Source organism: Lethenteron reissneri, chromosome 11 (assembly GCF_015708825.2).
Source record: "Lethenteron reissneri isolate LAM-NWPU_2019-01 chromosome 11, ASM1570882v1, whole genome shotgun sequence".
In the NCBI taxonomy this organism is placed as follows: domain Eukaryota; kingdom Metazoa; phylum Chordata; class Hyperoartia; order Petromyzontiformes; family Petromyzontidae; genus Lethenteron; species Lethenteron reissneri.
This window is the reverse complement of record NC_083789.1, coordinates 2,696,395-2,722,989: the sequence shown is the minus strand read 5'-3', so window position 1 is coordinate 2,722,989 and position 26,595 is coordinate 2,696,395. Positions and strand designations below refer to the sequence as shown.

The window sequence follows — 26,595 nt, the reverse complement described above, 5'->3', positions numbered from 1 at the left end:
ATTGCATCAGTTAACACAACTGACACGAAAAATATCAAGAGTATGGTTTAATTTGGATTCAGTGTGCAAATGTATAGCGATACTTTATGGCAACATAAAATGTTCATAATATTGCAATGGGTTCAAGCTAATGAATATCCATATATATATTCCTGCATTAAAGTATTTACCAAATATCGGGCCAGATTTTCATCTTGATGATTGATCCTTTTTCTAGGATTTTTTTATGGAAATACACCGATGGAAACATCCGCGCGTTTTCCAAATGGACCAACTTTCCAAACGTCTTGGCCGTTTTGTCAAAATGGCGATGTGACCCTAGATTATTCAGGGATGAGGGAGCTCCCACTGTGCCAAGACTGATGGGAAGATGTGAGAGAAGACAGAATTGTTTTGATTGAATAGAACAGAAAATACGTTATGGGGAACTGAGATTAAAGGTCAGCAACTCTCGTGCGTGCTGCGTCATCTCACCTTGAACCACTTTAACCTTGACCTTTGCCCCCGGAGCTATGGGTACACTCTCCATGCTCATGGAGAAACGCTTCCTCATGGCGAAGACGACATCCTGCACGTCATTGAAAACCTCCACCCGCTCCTCGTACGCCTCCTCAGACTCCTCCTCCTCTTCCTCCAGGTCCTGTCCCTCTTCGGCCTCCTCATGCTGCTTGCCGATATCTTCCAGTACCTCCTGGAGCCACTGCAGGACCCTGCCCTCGTGCCTGTCCATCACAGAGTCCAGGCTCTTCTCGACGTCCTCCATCGTGCCCTCTGCCCTCATCTTGCTGTCGGCGAGATCCCCTTCGAACGCACGCAGCCGGTCCTCCAGCGCGCTCAGCTTTGTCTCCCTGAGAATCCGGCGCAAGCGAGACTGGCGCTCCTCGCTCAAGTAATCCTCCACCACTGTCTGCTCAAACTCGGGCGGGCCGTCATCTGGTTTTGGGGATGGACCTTCAGACTCATCGTTTTCAGAGTCGGAGTTACCCGTGGGCACTCTCCTCTTCTCGTCAGCATGGGCATCATCTACGTCTAGCAGGGTTTCAATTTCTTCCTTTATAATATTATCTTTTGCAGACACGTTTTGTTCATTTCCCAGATCCGTCTGTTCCAGAACATCTGGGTATACTTCATCTTCTGCAGTTGTAATTTGTGAGATATTCTCATCACTTCTGGAATGATCAGTTTTGAGGTAGATATCATCACCTACTTCAAATGCAAGGGCATTTTCATCTTCAAGGAGTTCAGTCTCCGATAGGTCATCCATTTCATTTGTCATGTTATCATCTACACGATGACTATCACTCTCATCGTCATCATAAAGTTCTTCATCGAAATCATTTAGTGGGTCATCGCTTTCAACGTCACCATCGTCATTACTTGCATTACCGATTTGTTTATGATCCTCTGCAACGTTAACCGAAGAAGATACATCTGCTTTAACTTCCTCATCTTCAGGGGCCTCTAGTTTATCCTCATCTTCCTCCTCTTTTTCTTCCTCCTCTTCCACAGGCTTTTGATCCTCCTGTTCCTCATCATCCAAATAATATAATTCTTCATCAGCCGGTTCAGGATCCGTCTCTTCTTCCTCTAGTTCCCCAGTATCCTCAAAATCTTCATCATCGTTCAACTCTACTCGTCCTTTGAGATCTTTCTTTTTGAGTTTGTCCACTTCCTCTTTATCCACCTGCTCCTCCTCCTCCTCCTGAGGCTCCTCATTATCTTCCTCATCACGAGCAAGATCCTCACTTTTTACCACATTTTCATTTCCCTGCTCGGCGAGCATCTCTAGATCCGCCTTGTTTGCCAATTGTTCCATTTTCAAATCTTCTCTTATTTTAACATCTAAAGTAGACTGCTTTATAGGCACATCTTTTTCCGACAACCCCTCTTTTCCCGACAGATCCTCTTCATGGTCGGCGTTTTTCTCCAGTTGTGTCTCCTTTATCCCTGCCCCGTGCTTGCTTTGAGAGATACTCACCTTAATACGTTCCTTTGTCACAACGGTCTGCTCAGCTTCATCGTTTGCATCACCATCATCTAAATCCTCTGTATCCTTCAAGTCGTCATCCACCTGGTACCAGGCGTTCTCCAGCTCAGAATCTAGCTGAGACTTTTCTTTTTGTATGGCTACATCACCTTTAAAGTCAGCAGGTGACACTTGAACATCAACAGCCAAGGCTCTCTTCATTGTTAAACGCACCCTGGCTGCGGCTTCCTGAATCTCAATATCTTGAGCTACATCCTTCTTTTGCAGTGTGCCTGCTACATCATCTTCATGACTGTCATTTCCTTCGGTAACTTTCTCTGTGGCAGAGGGCTTAGTTTTGTCTAAAATTTCTTTCAACTTCGGTGCAATATCCTTTTCCCCATGGTCGTTAAGTTCCAAGGGTTTCTTGACAACATTTAAATCCATCTGAACTTTAGCCTCACGTATTCCAAGATATTCAGAATTGAGCGCATCATGTAGCCTCTCGTCTTCCTCTGCAATTGCCTTGTTTATTGCTAAGATTAACTTCCCTTTAGCTTCGCTTATCTCATTTTTACCCTCCGCATACTTGTTTTGTTTCTCTCGCTCAAGCATTCCACTCTGCTCTTCTCCGGCAGTTGGTTTAGCTACGTCTGAATTTGCCTCCTTCTCAGGTTCCACATTCACATCTTTTCCCTCCCGGTCGTTAAGATCAAAGCGTTTCTTGTTGACATTTAAATCCATCTCGGCTTTAGCGTCACGTATCTCGAGATATTCAGAATTGAGTGCATCATGTAGCCTGTCATCTTCCCCCGAAATCCCCTTATTTACTGCTAAAATTAACTTCTCTTTTGCTTTACTGATCTCATTTTCACCCTCCGCATAGTTGCTTAGTTTCTCCCGCTCAAGCATTCCACTCTGCTCATCTGCAGCAGTTGGTTTAGCCGCGTCTGAATCCTCCTCCTCAGGTTCCATATTCACTTCTTTTTCCTCCTGGCCGTCGAGTCCAAGTGTTTCTTGTTGACATTTAAATCCATCTCGGCTTTAGCGTCACGCATCTCAAGATATTCAGAATTTAGCGCATCATGTAGCCTCTCATCTTCCCCTGAAATCCCCTTGTTTACTGCTAAAATTAACTTGTCTTTTGCTTTACTGATCTCATTTTCATGCTCCGCATAGTTTACTTTCTGTCGTTTAGGCATTCCACTTTGCACTTCTGTGACAGTGGGTTTAGCCACGTCTGAATTGTCCTCCTCAGGTTCCACATTCGCATCTTTTTCCTCCCGGTCGTCGAGTTCCAAGCGTTTCTTGTTGACATTTACATCCATCTCGGCTTTAGCGTCACGCATCTCCAGATATTCAGAATTGAGTGCATCATGTAGCCTCTCGTCTTCCCCTGAAATTGCCTTATTTATTGTATAAACCAACTTGTCTTTTGCTTCACCAATCTCATTTTCACCTCCTACAAAATTGTTTACTTTCTGTCGCTCAAGCATTCCACTCTGCTCTTCTCCGGCAGTTGGTTTAGCCACGTCTGAATTTGCCTCCTTCTCAGGTTCCACATTCGCATCTTTTCCCTCCCGGTCGTTAAGATCAAAGCGTTTCTTGTTGACATTTAAATCCATCTCGGCTTTAGCGTCACGCATCTCAAGATATTCATAATTTAGCGCATCATGTAGCCTCTCATCTTCCCCTGAAATCCCCTTGTTTACTGCTAAAATTAACTTGTCTTTTGCTTCATTGATATCATTCTCATCCTCCGCATAGTTTACTTTCTGTCGTTTAAGCATTCCACTTTGCACTTCTGTGACAGTTGGTTTAGCCCCGTCTGAATTTCCCTCCTCAAGTTCCACATTCACATCTTTTTCCTCCCGGTCAACGAGTTCAAAGCGTTTCTTGTTAACATTTACATCCATCTCGGCTTTAGCGTCACGCATCTCGAGATATTCAGAATTGAGTGCATCATGTAGCTTCTCATCTTCGCCTGCAATTCCCTTGTTTATTGCTAAAATTAACTTCCCTTTAGCTTCACTTATCTCATTTTCACCTACTGCAAAGTTGTTTATTTTCAGTCTCTCAAGCATTCCACTCTGATCTTCTCCGGCAGTTGGTTTAGCCACGTCTGAATTTGCCTCCTTCTCAGGTTCCACATTCGCATCTTTTCCATCCCGGTCGTTAAGATCTAAGCGTTTCTTATTTGCATTTAAATCCACCTCAGCTTTAGTGTCACGCATCTCCAGATATTCAGAATTGAGTGCATCATGTAGCTTCTCATCTTTCCCTGCAATTCCCTCATTTACTGCTAAAATTAACTTTTCTTTTGCTTTACTGATCTCATTTTCACCCTCCGCATAGTTGCTTAGTTTCTCCTGCTCAAGCATTCCATTCTTCTCATCTGCGACAGTGGGTTTAGCAACATATGAATTTTCGTTCTTGTCAGGTTCCATATTCGCATCTTTTTCCTCCTGGTCGTCGAGTTCCAAGTGTTTCTTACTGACATTTAAATCCATCTCAGCTTTAGTGTCACGCATCTCAAGATATTCAGAATTGAGTGCATCATGTAGCTTCTTATCTTTCCCTGCAATTCCCTCATTTACTGCTAAAATTAACTTTTCTTTTGCTTTACTGATCTCATTTTCACCCTCCGCATAGTTGCTTAGTTTCTCCTGCTCAAGCATTCCATTCTTCTCATCTGCGACAGTAGATTTAGCAACATATGAATTTTCGTTATTCTCAGGTTCCACATTCGCATCTTTTCCCTCCCGGTCGTCGAGTTCCAACCGTTTTTTGTTGACATTTACATCCATCTCGGATTTCACATCACGTATCTCCAGATATTCGGATTTGAGCGCTTCATTTAGCTTCTCATCTTCCCCTGCAATTACCTTGTTTATTGCTAAGATTAACTTCCCTTTAGCTTCACTTATCTCATTTTCACTCTCCGCATACTTGTTTTGTTTCTCTCGCTCAAGCATTCCACTCTCCTTCGGTCCCTCTTTCTCTGTGTCTACCACGGCCTTTGCATCTTCCTCTGTCAAAGAAGCGTTGTTCTTTCTAATGTTATCTTTATCTAGGTCATCATTTTTACTGACATCTTTCAACAAATGTGCAGTCTCATTTATTTTCTCCAATTCTTCCGATCCAAGAGCTGCCTCTTTCAAATCTTCATTTAATTTGACATCTTCCACAATCTTCACTTCTGGGTTCATAAGTGTATGGTGACCATGTGAGGCTTCAGCAATTACACCATTGTTACCAACGAGAGCATTCTTGAACTCCAAGTTTATTTTGGAGACTGCGTCCATTATTTCTGAATCTTCCTTACCCAACACTTTCGTGAGCCCTTCATCTCCCTCAGTCAATGCCTTTTTCAGCTCGAAAATTAGCTGAGATTTGGCTTCCTTTATCAGTAACTGCTCCTCATCCTGAGAATAAATTAAGCCCGCAATACCCTTGTCCATGTCCTTCACATCAGAGTGTTGTTCATTGGCGGCTTCATTTCTCTTTGTGACTATTCCCTGGGGGTCCACATCTTCCTTGACCGGCTCTTTGGAAACCTCAGACACTTTTTCACGAAGCTCTTTATGCAAAGGATCTGTATGGATCAAACTCTGGTAAGCATCATCATTTGACACCTCTTTGTCGATAATCTTCGCTTGTTTGGTTGACATTATCTCCGACTCATCCATTGCTTGCCCTTTCTTCTCATTGTTTTCTTCTTGTGTTCCATTTGTATCAACCGTCTCTTTCATAGGCTCCATAGAGCCTGTTGGTGTTTTACTTTCAGCATCTATCGTATTCAGATTTTCTTCGATTGAATTGACCTTTACTAAATTTGTGTAATCTTTTTTCTCCACTTTCAGACTCCTCTCCATCGACACACCTCTTAAATCGTCACGCTTTTCCATTCCTCCTTTGGACTCGGTTAATTCTTCATTTGGGCTCTTCATCTTTGAATCCATCGCAGCTCTAGATTCTTTCAACTCCATATACTTCTTGTCAAGGGCAGTCTTTAGCTGTACATTACCGTCGGCCAACGCTTTGCTGATCTCGACATTAACGTTGGCGACTGCGTCCTCGATCGCCAAGCGTTCTGCATGCAGTTTCTCATTTACTTGTTCAGTCATTTCGTTTTTGGTCACATCTTCTTTGGTCGTTAGATCTCCCATCGGAACTTTATTTCCCTCAGCCAATTTGCTCTCCGCTTTTGCATGCTGCCTGTTCAGAGGTGTGAAGGTTTCAGTTGTTTCCCTCATTGAGCCCTGGAGTGGCTCATCTTCTGCTAATGGTTTAACATCATCACCGCTTTCTTTGAACAAAGGATTGATCTCCTTAAAATACCCCATTTCTTTACCATTTCCAATGGTGGCTTCCACCAAAGAATCCACCTCACCTTTGTTAAGCTTCTCTAAATGCACATCATCTCCAATTTTATTTTCCTCAAAGGTGTCCCCGACTACAGCTCTAACATCTCCATCCAGGCTTTTGCTCACGTTTAATGTAATGTTTTCAATATTCTCATCCACCTCCAAGTTATTTTCCAAAGTTGTTCTCTGCACCACTTTCTCCGAGGTAGCATCCAGTTTATTTACATCTATAGGCACCAGAGATTCTTTATCTTTCTTGTCAACTACACCCAGACCCTTATCCACATTTAATGTAGCGTTTCCAATATCCTTACCCATCTCCAAGTTATTTTCCAAAGTTGTATTCTGTTCCATCTTCTCTGAGGTAGCATCAATTTTATTTAAATCTAAAGTCGTCGGAATGTCTATGGCTTTCTTGTCATCTACAACCATGGCTTCCACCTTAAGATCAGAAGCCTCTTCATCACTTTTCACTCCTGCATGAAGATCCTTTCCCTGCTCATCACGTTGATCAACTACCTCCTTCATTCCTGACTCCATTGGCATAGGAGTCTCTATCGACAACTTATTTGCATCGCTGGCCTCTCCTTCTTCCAGTTCGAGATCTCCATCTTTCCTTTGTGATGGTGCATTGGCTTCCATAAGCAGAGACGCATTCACTGCTTGAGAATCACCAACACGGTCCTCCTGCTTGCCCTCCGCGTTCACATCTTGCACTAGTTCTTTTGGCTCCATTAGCTTTTCCTGCATCTCTGGTAACTTGCCCGTCTCCTCAATGGCCGCCTCTGATATATTGGTCACCGGATATTCCACCAGATGTTCCAAGTTAACATCCACATTCAGGTCCACTTTCTCAACATCTTGTGAGGAGGCTTGCAATTGTGGTTCTGTTCTCTCCACTTGGGACGTGACCTCTGACCCTCCCTCTTTGTCCTTTGCCGAGTTACTGGAGGCTGTTAGCACCATTAGCTCTTCAGCTGCTGGTTCCACGCTCCGCTTTCCAAGAGCCTTCTTGGTCTCCACATTACTGTCAAATTCAAGGGTGCCATCCTTCATTCGATCTTTATTCATCACCTTCTCAGCCACATCCTTGTTCTCCAAGATCACCTCGGACTTATCGTTTACAGGTTCGTATTTTACTCCTGCATGAGGCTTATCATTGATTTCAGATCCATTGTCCTTCAGTTGTGCTGCTTTTTCCACATCAAAGTGCTGAGTGTTTATTGATGAGGCCTCGGCAACAACGTTTGTTTCCAATTCGGGGCTTATATTCAAAAGTTCTGTAACATCGTGAACCTCGCCTGCAAACTTATTGCCACCTATGTCCCTTTCCAAATTGGAACCAGATGATTTATGGTGGCGATCACCTGGCATTTCTTTCAAAGGAAATTGTAAAATGTCCTCATCGCCATCACGGTTTCGATTTACGGAATCTAAGTCTTTGGTCACAACGCCATCATCTGTGCTTTTCAGCTCAGGGTTGAGAGCATTTCCAGATATTGTAAATTTAACAAGGTAAGCTGCTTCACTGGAAGTTGCATCATCTTTGCCTGCCACTACCAAATGTGACTTTGCTTCTGCGTCCGAGTCGTCAGAATCATCTGGTGAGGATTTGAACTTGGAAGCTTTTTGTTGCACATCACTGCCAAATATGTGTTTGTCCCACTTTACAGGCTTCACGTAATTCTCACCATCAGCTAACAAGTCTGTCGCCTGTGCAGTGACATTGACACTGCCTACCTGATCTTTGACAGTGTCCATCAATTCAGTGTCGAGCAGTTCGCTGGGCTTAGCTTTGGAGATTTGCTCTGTTAGACGGATCTGCCGCTCTGGAAGGTCATTTTGAGCATTTTCTACAAATGTATTCTCATCCTCATGAGTCTCCATGTGAATCAAATCATCTTCTTCGGATTCCAATGTGTCTTTTCCAATGTCCGTTGAAGGCAAGGGAAGTGGGATTTCATTTTGGAGAGGTCTTTCATTATCTTCCCTGGCAATTCCGTCACCCTGATTTTTAGTGAACATTTCTGCAGCCTCATCATTACGAGCAGGTTTAGGCCTCCTGAGGTCATTACCACCTTCGATGTCCCCAGCATCTGATGATGCTTCTGTTGAGACTTGGTCTCTGTCATTGCCACCAGAATCCTGCCCGTCTGTGACTGCCGTTCCAACAATTATTTTGGGGGAATCAACATTTTTATCTTTCCCCTCTTTAATTTCTTCCGAAACAGGATCCGTTTTTAAAGTTTGTTCCTCGGCATTCGCAATGTTGAATTTAGCAAGAAATATGTCTTCTTGAGAAAATGTATCACGGCCGTGTGTCATTGTCGAGTCAGACACTGCTGGCGAATCTTTTAATTTTGCTCTGCTCCGTTTCACCTCCCCAGTCAATACATGTCCATCCGATGTGGCTAAGTCTTTATATTCTTCCCCTTCATTCAATGCGTGTGTGACCTGCTCTGTCACTTCTCGCTCATTTGTCACATGTTCGTCATGTTTCACCAACTCGGTCGGGAGCTGTTCAACGAAACTGACCGCCGAGACTTGTTCCGTTAATAGGATCTGCAGCTCTGGCAGGTCGCTTGAGGCATCGTCTTCAGGAGTCATTTCATCTTCGTAACTCTCGATGCTAAACAAGTTATCTTCTTTCAATGCAAGTGCATCTACATCCTTTTGAATTGCATATGAGTTTGATACAGATGTGGCTTCCCTTGGGGATTCCACATTTAAGGTTCCTTGTCCGATTTCAGAATGTTTTGCTGTAAACAAAGCTGCGTCAACTTCAGGATCGCTAGCGATTTCAGAATCATTTTTTTCTTCACTGGCTTTAGGATGAGAGGCTAAGACTGGTAAGGGCTTCCCATCACCGTCAACGTTAGACGGCTGTCCCTGTGGTGTTACCACTCTTCCATCTCCTTCAGGGGACTTCATGTTGCTATCTTTTTCAGTCCTTGTATCTCTGCTCACCTGGTGTTCTTTTGAAATATTTTCTTCTTCATTTGGTACTGTAGGCATTTGGTTTTCTGAACCGCTAGCTTTAACTTGAGGTAAAGTGGGCTCCACATCTCCCGTGTGGAGATCATCATTTCCATGACTTTCATCATCAGATGTTTTTGCGTTCTGATGACTGGATGGTAGGCACATGAAATCTGTAAACTGCAACGGATAACTTGAATTAATGTACTACAAATCACTTAAAATTTTTTTCAAAATAGTCGGCATTAGTCCATGAATCATTGCAAAACGTAGGTAGTAATAATGTCTTTATAGTACCAATACATTAATAATCGTTAATAATTAATTAATAACGTAATCCCTTTGTTAAACCATTGCTAAAAGTCTCCCCCTCCCGACATCATGTCGGTCCTGAGTGTTGTTTGACCATACTTCACCACCTGGTCAGTAAGGACCATACCTTACCAAGCTCGTTAGGAAGGACTGATGAGGGGGAGGTACCAGGGATGGATTCTGATATTACTCACCACAGAAGTTACTCATGGCTGTGAATCTAACTCATCGGGTTCATAGCGCAGAGTTCTAACCACTGCACCAGCATTCACCTACAACTCCAATCATCCATCCCATGGTTTTATACATCAAAAAAAAACTTGCTTTACCACTGCAGATGGTACCAACTAATTACACATCTAGCTTGCAAGCTACTGACCATTTAATAACAGACAATCAAAGTGTAAGGATGTATTTGAATTTCTTAATCAATTACTTGTTACACAGAGGTACATGATCAACGGACAGAGACAATGGTCATGATGATTGCGCCTTTTAGCGTCATTTAAGGAGGTAGCAGTACAGAAAATAAGGTTTCTTCGTGGAATATTTGTGCTAGAGTTTAAGCATTATCCACACACATGAGTAAGTATCCACGTTTTCTATCGTATGCAATGGTACTTCATGTTGGAGAATTATACAAAATTCACAACAGGACGTTCCCAAGTCTTTGAACAGAAGGTATTTGGTAGTTTCCACAGGTGGGTAAGGAACACGTACATACACACTCACACCATTATAACCGTTTCAAGTAAAGAAATGTTTGTTACCTTGGTGGGTTTCTTAATTTCTTTGGCCGATGGCTCTTTAAAAATAACCTTCACAGCATCTTTAGGAAAATATCCAAACTGCAATCCGGCCTGGAAAACACAAAAAAGCGTATCGCTGGGCAAACCCCTAAAGGTACAATAGATGCCATCACGAGTGCCTGAGCAAGACGGATTGGATCGCCGGTACCGAGGCTTTCTAAACTCCAGTGCAAGGCAATCCCCCACACAGTCCAGATTTTTTTAAATATTTCATATCTTTGTATTTTGAGCGAAACGTCGTCAAATGACGATGCTGAAATCAGTCGTGAATAGTCTAAAGCCACCAACGAGGAGACTTTTTTGGGTCAGAATTTGACCAACGCGTTGGCATGTACAGATGTTTATAAACGTGACCATCTGTGTCAGGTGGTGGAGGGTAAATTACACGAATTTTGTCATAAAACTATCGAGCCTAAAATAAATAAATAAAGCATCTTAGGGTGGAACATCTCGTTCACAAGTATCCAGGGTATGCAAATATTTTAACTAGTTCCTAACGCCTGTCTTCGCCAGGCAAAAGTTTTCAATAAATATAATAATTAACCTGATATGATTTTTGACAATTTTATCTACGATCAGACCACTAACAACTACTCCAAAATAAAACATTTCCGTGAAAAAACTAAAATTGTTGACGTTTCAATTCGACTTTAAAGACGTATCCGTCAGAAAACGCTCAATTTAAAGACTCCATAATTTTTTCACTAGAAAGAACAAACATTTATTAACTTAATACTCTATGAGGGAAAGCTTTCCTATCTTTTACCGTTTTTTGAAATATTCAGATTTGAACACAATAAAATGTGTATTTTTTTTCGTTCAAACCTGCTTGAACCATACATTTCAAAAAAGCAATAAATTACAAAAAATATTCTCGATTTCATTTTATTTGCTGATTAACGCTTTATCAAAAGAAAACCCGCAATATTATATTTTGAACGGTTTCTGAATGACACGCACAAAATGTTCATGGGGCACTTAAAATCGAAATTTGGGGGCTTCAAAATAAAAAATTCTCAGATTTTCTAATTTGCCCTGTTGTTTGTATCCTAAAAGCTACCCAAGTACCAAACTTTAGCATTCTACCTTGTCGGGAAGTACCCGATAGGCTTTCGGGACATACAGATTAAGGTCTTCATTTATATACATAGATGCATTTCTACTAATCATCACCAGATGTGCAGGAAGTGCCTGCTTGCACATGGCGTGCATGTTGGCCACGTTTGTGTCTTACCCTCTATGAGCCTGTTGGGGTGTTCGCTTGTCCGCGTGTTAGCTTGTTTGAGTGCTCGCACGTGTTGGCGTATGTACATCTGGGGGGGGGTGTTTGCAAGTCTGTGTGTAAACACGTATTGGTTTGTGCGTGTCGGCTCGTCTTTCTTGGCTTGTGTGTGTTGGCAGGTGTGTGTGCATGTGTTAGCGTGTCTGTGTTAGCATTTGTTGGCTTGTGTATATATTGGTGTGTGTGTGTTGACGTGTGTGTGTGTATTGGTGTGTGTGTGCTGGTGTGCGCGTGCATGTTGGTTCATCTATGCGTCAGCGCGTGTTGCGCGATATACGTGTTGGCGTGTCTGTTAGCAAGTGTTAAATTGCGTACGTGTTGGAGCGCGTGTGTGTGCACGCGTTGCCGTGTGTGTGCATGCACGTGTTGGCGTACCGATCCGGCCCACAGGTCGTCCCTCCGGCCGGCCAGCATGTGGTAGACGTAGAGCACGTCCCCCGTACGGAAGCTCACAAAGTGGCAGTCGGGTGCGTCGTAGTCGCGCACTGCCTCCACCTTGTAGAGCCACACTGCAGCCACGGGGAGGCCACAGGGAGGGTATGAGCATGGGCACGGGCATGGGGCAAGGGCATGGGGCAAGGGCATGGGGCACGGGACATGGGGCATGGGGCACGGGCATGGGGCACGGGCATGGGGCACGGGCACGGGCATGGGGCACGGGCAAGGGGCACAGGCATGGGGCACGGGACGTGGGCACACTCCAAAACAGACCGAGCAACTGGAGCAGCCCAGTGCTAGCTATACACATACAAAATTTCAGATAACAGCGATTTCCTGCTGAAATGGGCATTGAGGTAGTGCTGATCTCTTGTGGACCAAACCTGAGCCAGCAGTGGAAATTCCCTGTTCTTATTGGCGGGGCCAAATCTATGATATCTAAAAAAGGTAACTATGTTATCGACCCCGGAGAGATGGTGGGTTGAGCCAACCCCCCCCCCCAACCAGGATTTAAACTTGTGACCTCGCTCAACCCCGCTGAGCCACCTCGACAATCCACGACTTCACCAAGAGCATTTGTCCTCGTGCTAGTCGACAGTGACATCACGATGCATCGCGCCATCTCGTGTGGCTCCAAGCGTAATGCTATTTGGGCGCTAATAAAATAATTTCGAGGGCAGCTGCAAGTTGCAAAGCGTTTCTCATGGGGGCTAAATCGATTCCCGTGGTGTTTTTCGCCAAGCCGCACGGTCCTCTGCTGCCCACCTCGTAACCGCCACAGCCTATAAACAAACCTGTAATGCATGACGGTGCATCAACGTCACTCTTTGGGGCTAGAAAAAGGTTGCACACACAGGAAGACAACCTGACGATGCAGACAGCGATGAGCAGGAAACTGGCACTATACGGACACGTATGTGGGATGGACAACAAGAGGACATTTTTTTCAAGCGTTGCTGTTCGGAAAATGGAACGCACCAGAAAGAGAGGAAGACCAAACTGAGAATGGCTTCTTGACGACGACATCGCAAGAGATTGGTGACAGCGTATTGGCACAAGGATCGTGGAAACAAATAAAAAAAACGTGCAGTGAGACACCAACTACGGGTTACCTGCCCATGGATCGTAATGATGATGAATGCATGACGGTCGCTCACCCAATCACTAACCAGCTTCAGATGGATGAGATCGGGTGCATTACGTGTGATGTGGCCATAGCGTTAGTTTAACAATGCCTAATAGTGTACAAAAGAAGAAGAGAAAAAATCAGTCTCTGCCAGCTGTGCACACAAACGAAGGAATGTGTGTGTACTTCAAGTGTACCGCTTCAACCTTCCTATCTATCCAGCCATTGGCATATCCGCTTGAGTGAGATAAGGCAATATTTGTACAGTATAAAGTGCGTCAATAAACACAATCAGCAGCTGCACTTTGGAAAAGCACACACTGGATGTGTAAAAGCGGCCGTTATTGATGTTGGCAACAAGACTGCACATCAAGAGCACGATAAAAACAGCACCAGTTTGTGCGATACAGGAGAAATTGCGGCAGACCAAAAAATAAAACAAACCACTCGTCCAATTTCCGTCTGCTTTAATTTTCGCTGCCGCGGTGGAATGGCTTGCACACAATCCAAAGGTCGCCGGATTGTTCTCACGGCACCACTGCCCAGCGGCAATCTACGTGGATGCACCGTTACACGGTGAATGAGGGTCATCGCCACACGTATGGCGAGATGCCACGACTACGCTCCCGGGTGAGGCTTTCCCGGGGGTTAAACAGCGGAATAATGAAAAGTAATCATTTAAAAAAGCCACTCGTAACGAGCTGCGCAGGAGCAGAGGGCTCTCAGTTGCGGGCCTCCGGCATCTCGTCGCGGTGTGCTCGACACGGCCGCGCCAGCTGCTGCCGTTCGTCCTTTATATTTCATCGCTGGGAAGGAACCGATGAGAGGCCTCCCCCCCACCGACCCCCACCCCGAGTGGGCATGCAGGAAAAGTGATATCTGCGGAAACTAAAAACGGGCGATCGAGCGTTGGTCGGAACGCTCGCTGCCGAGATGGAAGTACAGTTTTAGAGCTACTCCATTCAAAGAGGTGGTAAAAGGCACTTTCATTTCTAGCCAGTAGTCAAGTGAAAGAGCTATAGCCATTGCTGCCAACACGCTCACATCGACAGCGCAACTTGTTCGGTAGCGCCGTATTCGAGGAAAACTTAAAGAGCCTTTTATCATTTCACTGCTGGATGAGGGCATTTCCGTACATTCTGGCCATGAAAGTTTGTTCGGCCATACATCACCTCTCTGGTCAGGGCAGGTAGGAGAAGGGGTGGCAGCGTGCCAGGACAGGTTGACATATCTCATGCCACAGGTGTTATAGCCGTGGCCGGGAATCAACACCTGGTTGTTAGGTTCATAGTGCACTGCGCCAACCCCTGCACCACCGTATTAAGAGTATATATACGTGATGTATTGTGTGTGGAAAGCAATCTTGTACACAATGGTTGGGAATTAACTGAAGACACGCATGTTCAGGCCACCCACCCCCTCGTGTGTGCCCTGCCGGCCTTCATAGGTGCTCGCTCACAGCACGTGTCCCTACAGTCGGTCAAGGCTATTCTCGGGGGACCTTTGTGCCTGTCTTGTGTATAATTAGACAGGCATTTATATAGCAATAATACAGAGGCAAATACTGGACTCTCAATGTTTCATAGAATGTCTACTAAATAAACATGAGAGAATCGGTGATTGGAATTGTCAATAGTTAACATCTCGCCACAGTGGCAAGATGTTAACTACCTTGCCTGGTATGCAGGTGGTCGTGGGTTCAATCCTGACCTTGACACCTGTATATTTGGAATGTTCTCCCCGTGGTTGTGTGGATTTTTCTCCGGGTCCTCCGGTTTTTCCCTTCACATTTAGAATCAACATCACGCATTTAGACTATTTGGCCACTTCGTTGAGCTATTATTTGTCCTGGATTTGAAGTTTTCGTGACTGCAAGGATCCATACGCTTTGGTTCTTTCGGTAGACCACGTAGGTGAAAATAAAAAAGTGAAAATAATTTTTCTTTTTTTAAATTTATTTTTATTTTTCATCTACGTAACTTTAACGAAATAACCAAAGACTATTATTTGTCGCCAGGCCGTTTCTGACAAAGAGCTATTTACCTGCTAAAATAAAAATAGTTTTAGCTCTTATAGTTTTGAAAAAACAAGAATAGGGTTTGCCCTTTCTGGCAATAAAACAGGTGTTAAGATGTTAAAACACCAAATCGAATTTTTTTTTCAAGGAATCACGTCTGCATTAACCACGCGTACTTGTGGTGAACATGCAAACAAAAACATGCTCTGATAATAGATGCATTGTCTTTGAAACTGATTGTCCGACACCAGAGACAGTCTTCTTTATGGCCTAGTCTCACCAGTGTCAGACCAGAGAACGCCAAAAGATGAACAGGACAAAGACAATGTAATAACAGGGCATTTATATACCTATGGTAAAACCTATTCTTATTTTTTCATACTTTGATACTGACAAAAGGTCCAATTTTATAGTTTTATTTGAACTTCAGTATTAAGTATTCTTATTCCCACACTCCCTCAGGCATAAACAAACAAGTTAATTAACTGTGGATCAAAGAACAAAAAACGCAGTGTACAGGTACGAAAAAATAGCACTGGAGGCGCATGCTAAAGGTTGTGAGTTTTTATTCAGTTCATTTAATTGAAGGTGACATGCAGCCTCCATGGAAATACTACAAGTAAATTGTACCGCCTAACACAGGCGTATGCTGACTCAGACTTTTTTTTATACAAATGACAGACGTTAAACTTTCAGACTCACGACAGAACAACGCCCTCGATCGAGGTATCGACGGGACTTAAATGAGTGCAGACCATTGCTCATCGCCTAAAGTGGAAGTGGTAAAAATTCAACGTTTCTGTGGCAAGGCCAAATGGAGAACCACAGTCATCGTTCTACAAAGTAGCACTCAAAGTACGTTGATAATCTCTCAAGTTGGAAACTTTATATGACTGAGCAAACGCGCAACTTAAACACACAGGCTGATATGCCAAATTCATTCTCACTTTAATTATTCACGTGAAAACCATAATGATTTAATTACAGCCCTTTGTCAATCCACTTCTGCATGAAGGTCTCCCCATACAGAGTGAGTCATATGGGGTTGCTTAACCATACTTCACCACGCTGGTCGGTGCAGGTTGGTGAAGGTGACACCCCAGGACTATTTTGAACAGCACTTGCCACCAGCCTTGTTAAAAATATCTAAACTAGGTTTTCGATACAGAAACTTTTTGGGTTTCTGTTCGCTCGATCACCCACATGAGACCAGTGTCAGTCATTCTTATTCCATTTCTAGAACGAATAATTGCTTTCTTAAACAAGTACCGTTGCCGTAACGAGGCAGGCACACTGGTAGAATTCGCTGCAATGTCCACATTTGTCAACCACTTCCACATCACCCACTCCACCCTGTGCACCCAGCCGTCACTCAAACGCCACGCAGCACAGAGGAGTGCGCTGTTCTCCCAGGTGCCAACGTGTCAGTCCCACCGTGGCACCACGCTGCAGGTGATGTCACACGCCTGGTGGAACCACACCTACGACGGTGACGCTTGAAAAATTTACCGATGCGGTTATTAAAAAAAATAGTCCACTCGAGCATTCCCCACAACAAGGCCACTGCACGGTAGCGTACTACTAACGCACACGCGCTGCACATGCACAGCCCTCTTGGCAAATCCACTGCTGGATGAGGGCCTCGCTACGCCGTGTGCGGGTCGAGGAAATGATATGTGACCGCACTTCATCACACCGGTCAGTACAGGTTGATTAAGGCAGAGAGCACAGCAGTGGTAGAATAGTGCAATACAATAATGGATTTTGTGGCACTGCCCGCAAGTGACAAGGTAGCCCCACAGGAGCCTATAACATCCCATCCCTGCTGGTAACGCATCCAAGCACAAACCAGGCTGAGGCATGCTTATCTTCCGATACGACGGGATATGGATGGTGCATTCCGAGTGATTTGCCTAGTAAGCCTACTACCAATGTGGCATCATCAAACGTGTGCATTCCATAATGTACTGCATTAAACACATACATGCAGGCGTTCTGGTGTATAGTTGGGGCTTGGGTGTGCACTGTGTCAGAGCGTTTAACTCAAAATGAGAAGGTTGCGAGCTCAAATTCCAGCAAGAGGTCGACTGTACATTACAGTTTGGATTTTATATCGCATCCAAATGCAACCGCATAAAAAGAGTTTGACACGCATCACAGGCAAAAAAGGAAATAATATTATTTTAAATAGAAAAAAGTAGGTAATTCAACCGGGGCATGGCGTAAACAGCACGGGAGGCTGAGGAAAGGAAATGCCAGAACTTGGAAGCGGCAAGAAGAGAAGGAGCGACCTCCCGCTGAGCGAAAATTGACGCTGGCGCCGACAAACCCTTGGTTGCTGGATGGAGTGTGTGTCAGGTTCGATTCCCGCTCACGGCCAACACCGGTGACGATTAATTATCTGAACCCGTCCTGGGCCTCTCCTAGATCGACTCAGCCTCAAATGAGTACCTGGTGCGGTGTGTAAAAACACCACCACTGGGGAGACAAAGGCGGTCGGGCATGGTGTTGGCCACCCACCCCCTCGTGTACCGTGCCGGCCTTCATAGGTGCTCGCTAACAGCACTTCGCTACACGGGAGATCTTTGTCTTTGCAGGGGAGTAGGGTTAGATGAGAGGGTAGAGGCAGGCAGGGGTGAGTCCTTGGAGGATCTTATGAATAGTGAGATATTGAAATTGTTTTGAGATTGTATCGGTAGCCAGTGGAGGGATTGCAGTATTGTGGTGATATGGTCACATTTACAGGCACGGTTGGCGAGTGTTACAGCCGCTTTTTTTATCATCTGCAGTTTTGGAGTGGCGGATTTGGGGAGGCGATCAAGGACAGTTTTACAGTCGCCATCTGAGATGTGATAAGGAAGGGTTGGGCGAGGGTCTTGGTTGGAGCTGGGGAGAGGAAGCAGTGGACGCGGGAGATGTTGCGTAGCCGGAGATATTAGGTCATGTCGAGTTGCCATATGTGGATAGAGGATGAAAGCTCAAGATCAATGGACTCACAATGTTTCAAGCACTCTTTGCAAGTGTAACGTCAACAGAGTTTAGGGGGGGCACGCTCAAATAGGAGTCTACTATATATCTATCGATGAGGAGGCCTTAAGTATTGCCATCATTTAGCCAAAAGTTACAAACAATAATGCAAGATGAGACCACATCAATGTGGGATCTCAGACCGGACAGTGAAGTTTGGATTGTGGCGTCGATGGCGCTTAAGATCTGGGTGTCATCAGCACAGAAGTTACCGTCAATCTTGAAGCGAGGGATGATTTTGCCAAGTGATAGGAGATACATCGAGATGGGTAAGTAGTCCAGGATAGAACCCACTCAGCACATCATCATCATCATTATGGGGTAGAGAAAACAATTTAGTGGGAAATCTACAGCCGTTGCTGTAGGTATATATACTGGCCCCGACCATAGAAATATGGAATTTCCATCACGAGCGCAGGCCCACCAAGGGAGATGAGCGTCAGACAGCGCTTGTTTGAGAAGGAACACTTCTTTGAATTGACTTTTGTACACACTGTCTGCATCCTGATACAGTCAATTACTACCAGTCCCGCTCCCACTGTAAACATGACACCAAACAGCAAACTAATGTCTACCTGTGCCGCACAGAAAACCACTTCACCAGGCCCAAATTGTAAAAGATTTGTTTTTATATCCACTTAAATGGGTCTATACAAAATGTTTTACTGAAAGGAAGAAACCACCTGGTGATTAGGAACACATGATCCTATTATTTACTAGTCGACGTACACAGCTTACACTGTCAAAGAAAAAGATCCCCCGTATAGCCGTTGACAGACTATTGGGGCAAGTGCTGTAAGCTTACACTGTACACGCTAGAACATAAGCATAAGATGCAGAATGATTGAAAAACATTTTTTTAAATCACTTTCACGAGTGCTTTTAAAACCTTACCATGGGCAACCCAAGATGAGCTAAATCTAATTTTGCATTGACAATATTCAGTAAAAATGTTCAGTATTCCTAGGGTTTGAATAATGAGTGAGGAAACAGAGCAGTCAAGGTGTGTGTGCGCGTGCATTGCGACTGAAGTTGCTACTGGAATAATTCAGAGATGGTTGAGTCACGCGAATTGCATCGCCACCTTGATTAAAATGCATGCTCACTGTTTTATAGGTGACAGTTAAAAACAAAGCCTACTTTGAAATTCGCCCTGCCTTAGCTTGACAGCATCTTGGGATGCTCGTACAATTAGACGACGAATACGTTCAGAATGCGATGAAAGGATTTCAAAATGTCTAGAGGCAAAGCTCCTCTGAGCTACACGGCAAAGGGCCCAACGTGTACTTCCACTGTCTCCTTGAATTATAGCAAATTAAGTGTAGAAACAGCTCACAACACCTCGTCTATCCCTAACCACGGCTTGCTTTTGCATTATTAATCTTCAATCTGCCAACTGCAAGTGGCACAAGCCTGCAATCCAGTGACTTGGCAGCAGAGTTGGTGGATAATTCATGGAGTACACGGCTGGATCCATTGTCTGAAAGGTAACAAGGCAGTACAGCAAGAGCTCTACAATAGTTTGTTTTCTATTTGTGTATTGTTTTCGTGTTTATTACCTGGGGCATCACAGGATGAGGCATTAAAGCGTTATGGTAACGAAACAAAAAAACAGTTTTATCCACGATTGGATTAACATCGTGTTATCAGCAGCATGCAATGAGATAAAGGCATCAATATTGATAGACTCTAACAGAGCAGTGTATTGCTTTGTGTTCGCAAATAGGACTCTACCTGGCAGCTATGTGCCTACCAATGGATATTCCCTGGCATATTCTAGCTGCAAGTACATTTTTCTACCTAATATTGTATTCCAATGTTTATTTTTTACAATTGTGTTATCTATATATATAAAATCGCAAATCTGTCTGTCTGTCTGTGTGTCGCCGGACCATACGCAGTTTCATTGGACGAAATGTGAGGGATTTGCGAGACACGATTGGTCCGTTTGGTTTTCCACGGCAGTTGCCCCTGGCAACGGGTAGCGACGCATTTGCTGCGGGGTGGACGCCATTTTTAATTCCCGTTAAAAATATGCGCACGCATTAACACGCGACTCTGAGGTAAATTAATCAAAGTTTCACGTCCTCTTCACTCCCCCTTCACTCCCCCCCCCCACCCCAATGTGTGCAATTACTATTATAGGGTCGGTAGATAATAAAATTATAGCGATTAGACAGTATTATTGTACTGGGGGGGGGGGGGGGGTAACGGCCCCAATACCCAGCCTCAGCCGTGTGGGTGTGGGCAATCTAGGCGAGGCCGGAGGCTCTGCACGGTACTAGGCCTCGACACCCCACCACACTATAGGCCGTACATATTACTGCACAGCGGCCGAGGAGATCGTGGCTGGGGGGGGGGGGAGGCAGGGGTAGCAGCCCATCTGTGTATATATGTAAGGTTATTAAGAAATATATTTTTCACCCGGGCAACGCCGGGTACTTCTGCTAGTCATCATGTGAAAGAACAATAGAACTCTGGCCGAGCAGCACATTAACTCTGTGTTACAGAACAGCCCATGGAAGGAGTGATCACAGCACTGCCTTCAAACGTGAGCTAATTGCCTGCACTAAGGGAACGTAGAAGGGAAATAATCAATAATAAAAATTAAAGTATACAATTCTCACGACGCTTCGATTGCAACACAAGCAATCATCATCAGGTGTGAAAACCACAGCAATATTTTTTTTATTTCAAATTTTCTTGCTGTGGGTTTCACACCTGATGATGATTGCTTGTGTTGCAATCGAAACGTCGTGAGAATTGTATAGTTTTATTTAGTATTTTATTATTTCCCTTCTACATGACTTTACCGAAAGAACCAAGAATATGAATCCCTGCAGTCACGAAAGCTTTAAATCGAAATTTTATGCAGAGATGTTCATTGTATGGCAGTACAGTTGATACTTCTCATACTCCGGGCTGAAATATCACTGTATTAAAACACCCAAACGTAATGCATCATGTTGACTGGGCGGAGACCATGAACTCCGGAGGCTTAAGAACGCGGTTGAATCACGTGTGACCGCGCGGATTAAAATCCAGGCTCTCCGGGATGGCAGCTCAGTGCTCGGACCCGCTGGGTCACCCGGTCACCACTGCCACAGTCATTTTAAGTCGTCCAACTTGGTTGCAATGTTTGAAGAGATTGTTAAGCATGAAGAAACAGACGTAACTCAAAGTACCGGTATTACATTCACGACTTGTTAAGAAGATAAACAAGGATATATTTTGGTGGAGTCAGTATGAAGAGGACCTTAATGCATTCGTTCATTGGTAATGTTTGGTGGCTGTGGTGGTTACTTAAGAATGGTTAGTCACAGATTGACCTTCTATTACCTGAAAACAATAAATATGCCAATTAATTGTCCTCCTTGGACAAATTTGGAAGCGTAATTTTGTAAATTCAATGGTGTTTCACGGAATCACTGTGCCCATTCCTTCCACAGTCTAATGTGCATGCACAACCTGTTTCGATGACACAACGCAATATACAACTGTCGGTGGGATTATTGCTCGTCCAGTACTTAAGAGGATTAAAAGTAAACCAGATTAACATATAATATTAAACCACCATTGCCACGGTTTGTTATATTCGAAATCACATCTAAGAATATGACAATGTGACTTTTCCATTAAATTTCTATTGTAGAATTTAGCAGTGGCACAGTGGCACTCTAAATCTGGCTACCCAAGTTCGATTCCCGACCATGGCCAACATTCGTGGAAAGCGATGTGTGTCCCCGCCCTGGGTGGCCCCCTTCACCAAACCCGCACACTCACCAGAATGGGGAAGTATGACCAAATAACCCTCACGGCTGACATGGCGTGGGGAAACCATTCACCTGGCAGTTGCACGACAAAGGGCTCTAAATATGACATTTTGACGATGCTTTATGATTGAAAATCGGAAGGTTCCCAGTTCGAAACCCAAATCAGGTGTTAAATCTAATCAACAATCTGTATAGGGCCAAGGGGTCGGCACCTTGTGCCTCCGACTCTCGTGGGGTGGCTCTTTAATGACTGCTGCTTCGTGGTGTTATTTATTAAGGACCACACCGTCTCGGATTCACCACACACTGCATTGGGGCTCTTAAAATCTTTTTTTTACACAATTATTTTGTTTGCTGACTCCTGACCATTGGGAGTTCAGTTCACCACAGGGGTCAAGTTCACCATGGGAGTCCAGTTCACCATGGGAGTTCAGTTCACCATGGGAGTCCAATTCACCATGGGAGTTCAGTTCACCATTGAAGTCGAGATCACCATGGGAGTCAAGTTTACCATGGAAGTTCAGTTCACCATAGAAGTTCAGTTCACCATGGGAGTACAGTTCAACATGAGAGTCCAGTTCACCATGGGAGTCCAGTTCACCATGGGAGTCCAGTTTACCATGGGAGTCCAGTTCACCATGGGAGTACAGTTCACCACGGGAGTCCAGTTTACCATGGGAGTCCAGTTCACCATGGGAGTCCAGTTTACCATGGGAGTCCAGTTCACCATGGGAGTCCAGTTTACCATGGGAGTCCAGATCACCATTGAAGTCGAGATCACCATGGGAGTCAAGTTTACCATGGAAGTTCAGTTCACCATAGAAGTTCAGTTCACCATGGGAGTACAGTTCAACATGAGAGTCCAGTTCACCATGGGAGTCCAGTTCACCATGGGAGTCCAGTTTACCATAGGAGTCCAGTTCACCACGGGAGTCCAGTTTACCATGGGAGTCCAGTTCACCACGGGAGTCCAGTTCACCATGAGAGTACAGTTCACCATGGGAGTCCAGTTCACCATGAGAGTACAGTTCACCATGAGAGTCCAGTTCACCACGTTAGTCCAGTTCACCATGGGAGTCAAGTTCACCATGAGAGTCCAGTTCACCATGGGAGTCCAGTTCACCATGAGAGTACAGTTCACCATGAGAGTCCAGTTCACCACGTTAGTCCAGTTCACCATGGGAGTCCAGTTCACCATGAGAGTACAGTTCACCATGGGAGTCCAGTTCACCATGAGAGTACAGTTCACCATGAGAGTCCAGTTCACCACGTTAGTCCAGTTCACCATGGGAGTCCAGTTCACCATGAGAGTACAGTTCACCATGAGAGTCCAGTTCACCACGTTAGTCCAGTTCACCACGTTAGTCCAGTTCACCATGGGAGTCAAGTTCACCATGAGAGTCCAGTTCACCATGGGAGTCCATTTCACCATGGTAGTCAAGTTCACCATGGGAGTCTATCTACAACTGCTCAACCCGAGCCAGTAGTAATGCTTTGATATTTGAATTACCTTTGTAGAATTCGCCTGTTGGCGTTCTCTGGTCCAACACTGTTGAGACGAGGCCACAGAAACGGCTGTCTCTCGTGTACCGTCGTTCAGATTCAAGGACAATGCGCGTGTGGTGAATGCAGACTTGATACCTTGCAGTGAGCGTGAATTGTTGTCAAGTCGTGTGTTCTACAAGTTAAGCCTGGGCATCCCAGGGCATCACGCGTGTGCGTGTGTGGGGAGTGGTAGTGTACTGGTCAGCGCGCTGACCCAGTTCCTACTCACGGCCAACACCGGCGACGATTATCTGAACCGGTCCTTTGGCCTCCCCTAGGACGACTCAGCCTCAAATGAGTATCTGGTGTTGTTGAAACATCGCCACTGGGGAGACAAAGGTGGCCGGGCGTGGTTCTGGCCACCCCATGTGTTTCCGTGCCGGCCTTCACAAGGTTATACATGCTAACAGCACTTGCCCCAACTCTCTGTGGCAGGCTACACGGGGGACCTTTGTCTTTGCCAGGAAGAGGGCGCGCGTGCGATGACCACGTCGCGTCGCCGACGTGTAACTCGTGCGGAGGAGCGGTGGCGCACGCGTTAGCGCACACCCGCGCTACGAATCCTTCGCACCCGAGTTCGATTCCCTGCCACGGCGAACATCAGCGTCGAGTGATAACTCAACAGGGTCCTGCCGTAACCTCCCCCCCCACCACCACCTCCAGCCCTTTCACCAACAAACACTGACAGAGGTGGTGAAGTATGGTCAAACACCACGACTGAACACAGAGGAGGAGGCATGAGCCTCCATTACAAAACTCAACACGAACGTGTACAGTACTGTACGTACAGTGCACTGTATTCACTGTACATACAGTACATTGTGTATACAGTGCGTTTTGTGTACAGTACACGGCGTGTACAGTCTAACAAAACTTTTTTTTTATAAAATAAACTTTAAAAGTGCTGCAATTAGTGCTACGATTCCTTACGTATTCCAAGGACGTCGTCTAAATCGTATTCAGGTGACGGCTTGCAAACAGCTTCTCTTGCACAAGGAACAAACACGTGGCGATAGGGAAAAGATTAAAACAACTACAACACCACAATCGATGCCACGCAGCCCTTGGCTACTACATGTCAACGTTGACATGAAATCGTATGAAACACGTCGTATTTGTAAATGTGAAAGTGGTGTCGTGGCAAGATCTGTAGCTACGTTAACGTGTAAGACTTTCAGCTGTCTACAGGCACATCCACATCAAAACTTGAGCACACAAACCTATTGGGGTGTTTCCTTTATTAAAAGGACCTTAATTGGCCTTGGCATCACACTTGTTAAAGAAGCTACTGAGTGAGATAGACAAGACGATACACATCCATAAAGCCACCGTGATAACGAAAGTCTGTGGCACTCATTCAACACACCACTCGTTAAGGCGAAACTGGCGATTAAATATATACACTACGATACACTACTATACACTACACTATATACTACTATACACTACGATACCCTACGATACACTATACTATACACTACACTATACACTACTATACCTTACACTACTATACAAGAGTATACACCATAAACTACACTACTATACACTAGACACTATTATACACTAGTATACAATACACTATATAATACCCTACTATACCTACTATACACTATATACTACACTAATATACACTAGACTATACACTAGACTATACACTACTAAACCCTTCTATACACTACTAGAAACTATTACTGTATACATTACTATACCCTACTATCCACTACACTATACCCTACTATACACGATTATATACCATATACTACATTACTATACACATTATACACTATTATACACTACACTAATATACACTATATACTCAACTACTATACACTACACTAGTATACACTACACTATCATACCTGTAAACCCATACGGCTCACCTCGTATTATTGTACAGGGAAATTAAATTTTCAGGTTCAACACGACTTAGTCGTTTCAACACGGACAAAGCATTTGTTTTATCTGATTGTTTGTGTTTCTGCTTTGTGATGGGTCTATGTAGGATGAACGTTGATATTTATAATGACACGGGCTGACTAATACGGTCTGAATTGATCTGTAATAAGTTAGGCACTGATAAGGGGTTGACAGGTTTGTGTATTCCCTCCACCATTAAACAAACACCTGTAACAGGATTCTCATCATCACTGCTCCTACGATCAAAGCCTCCTGTAATATAAACTAATTTGTATCATCACACGTGTGAATTGTTATCCAATGCGGGGGGGGGGGGTGGTGTGTGTGGTATGGATCGAGAGCTGTCGTGTGAAAGCCAGTGCCAAGTGAAAGTCGTAGCGTGTGTCTGTGTCGAATGTATACATCGTCTATGACTTCTATTCGGAGTGATGGCAAAACACTTTCAAGGGGGGTTAGATGCCAATCATCAACGCTGACCGCAGTGAGGGTTTTTAACTTTGACGAAGCGTGGTTGTGTGGCCACAATCTCGTAACCTCTGTGGGTCTCCACGTGTATTTGTGGGTCTACGTTTGTGAGTTCTCCCTATGTTGTCTCTCTCTCTATCTCTTGCGATGTACATCATCACACTTGAGTCTCCACGGATTGCTAACCGCGTGTGCTCACTGTAGCTTCGAGCGCGAACAGAGATCTCAGTGGTTCGTCCCGGACACAAAGCGACACCTTTGCAACTTACTGCTGCAGTCTTCATCCCCGCACACCTTGATGTCGGACAACAGCTGCTCGTCACCTCCACGTGTCCCTTCTTCTCCTCCGCACACCGCCGCCGCTAACGCGAAAGCGATGCAGAGAGGCGAGAGGGCCACCATGCCGTAATCCTGTTGCTTGCTCGTCGACTTTGTGGTTTAGAAGATGGAGCGAGCAAGAAAGAAAATAAAAATAATGCGTTTCAGGAGAGAAACATCCCTTTAAGAGTCACCCAGCAACTCGGCTTCCACACACCACCCACCCCAACTAGCGTGCCACACACACACAGACACAC

At 44.7% G+C, this 26,595-nt stretch overlaps 2 protein-coding genes across 4 annotated transcripts in view; both read right to left on the bottom strand.

The window, feature by feature from the left end:
- Nucleotides 1-2,942, bottom strand: part of LOC133341278 (transport and Golgi organization protein 1 homolog) — a 35,724-nt gene extending 32,782 nt beyond the window's left edge. For all 3 annotated transcript variants that reach the window (XM_061549783.1, XM_061549784.1, XM_061549786.1), the window contains exon 1: nucleotides 475-2,942. In XM_061549783.1, the coding sequence (XP_061405767.1) occupies nucleotides 475-2,941 (2,467 nt within the window). In that variant the 5' untranslated portion in view covers nucleotide 2,942. The remainder of the gene's footprint in view (nucleotides 1-474) is intronic.
- On the bottom strand, nucleotides 2,942-26,585 carry LOC133341277 (uncharacterized). Its single transcript, XM_061549782.1, has 4 exons — nucleotides 26,290-26,585; nucleotides 12,088-12,221; nucleotides 10,392-10,481; nucleotides 2,942-9,489 (listed from the first exon to the last, which is right to left on the bottom strand). Exons 1-4 carry the CDS (start codon nucleotides 26,420-26,422, stop codon nucleotides 2,944-2,946), a joined length of 6,903 nt encoding a protein of 2,300 aa, XP_061405766.1. The 5' UTR covers nucleotides 26,423-26,585; the 3' UTR covers nucleotides 2,942-2,943.
- Between the last annotated feature and the right edge of the window lie 10 nt (nucleotides 26,586-26,595).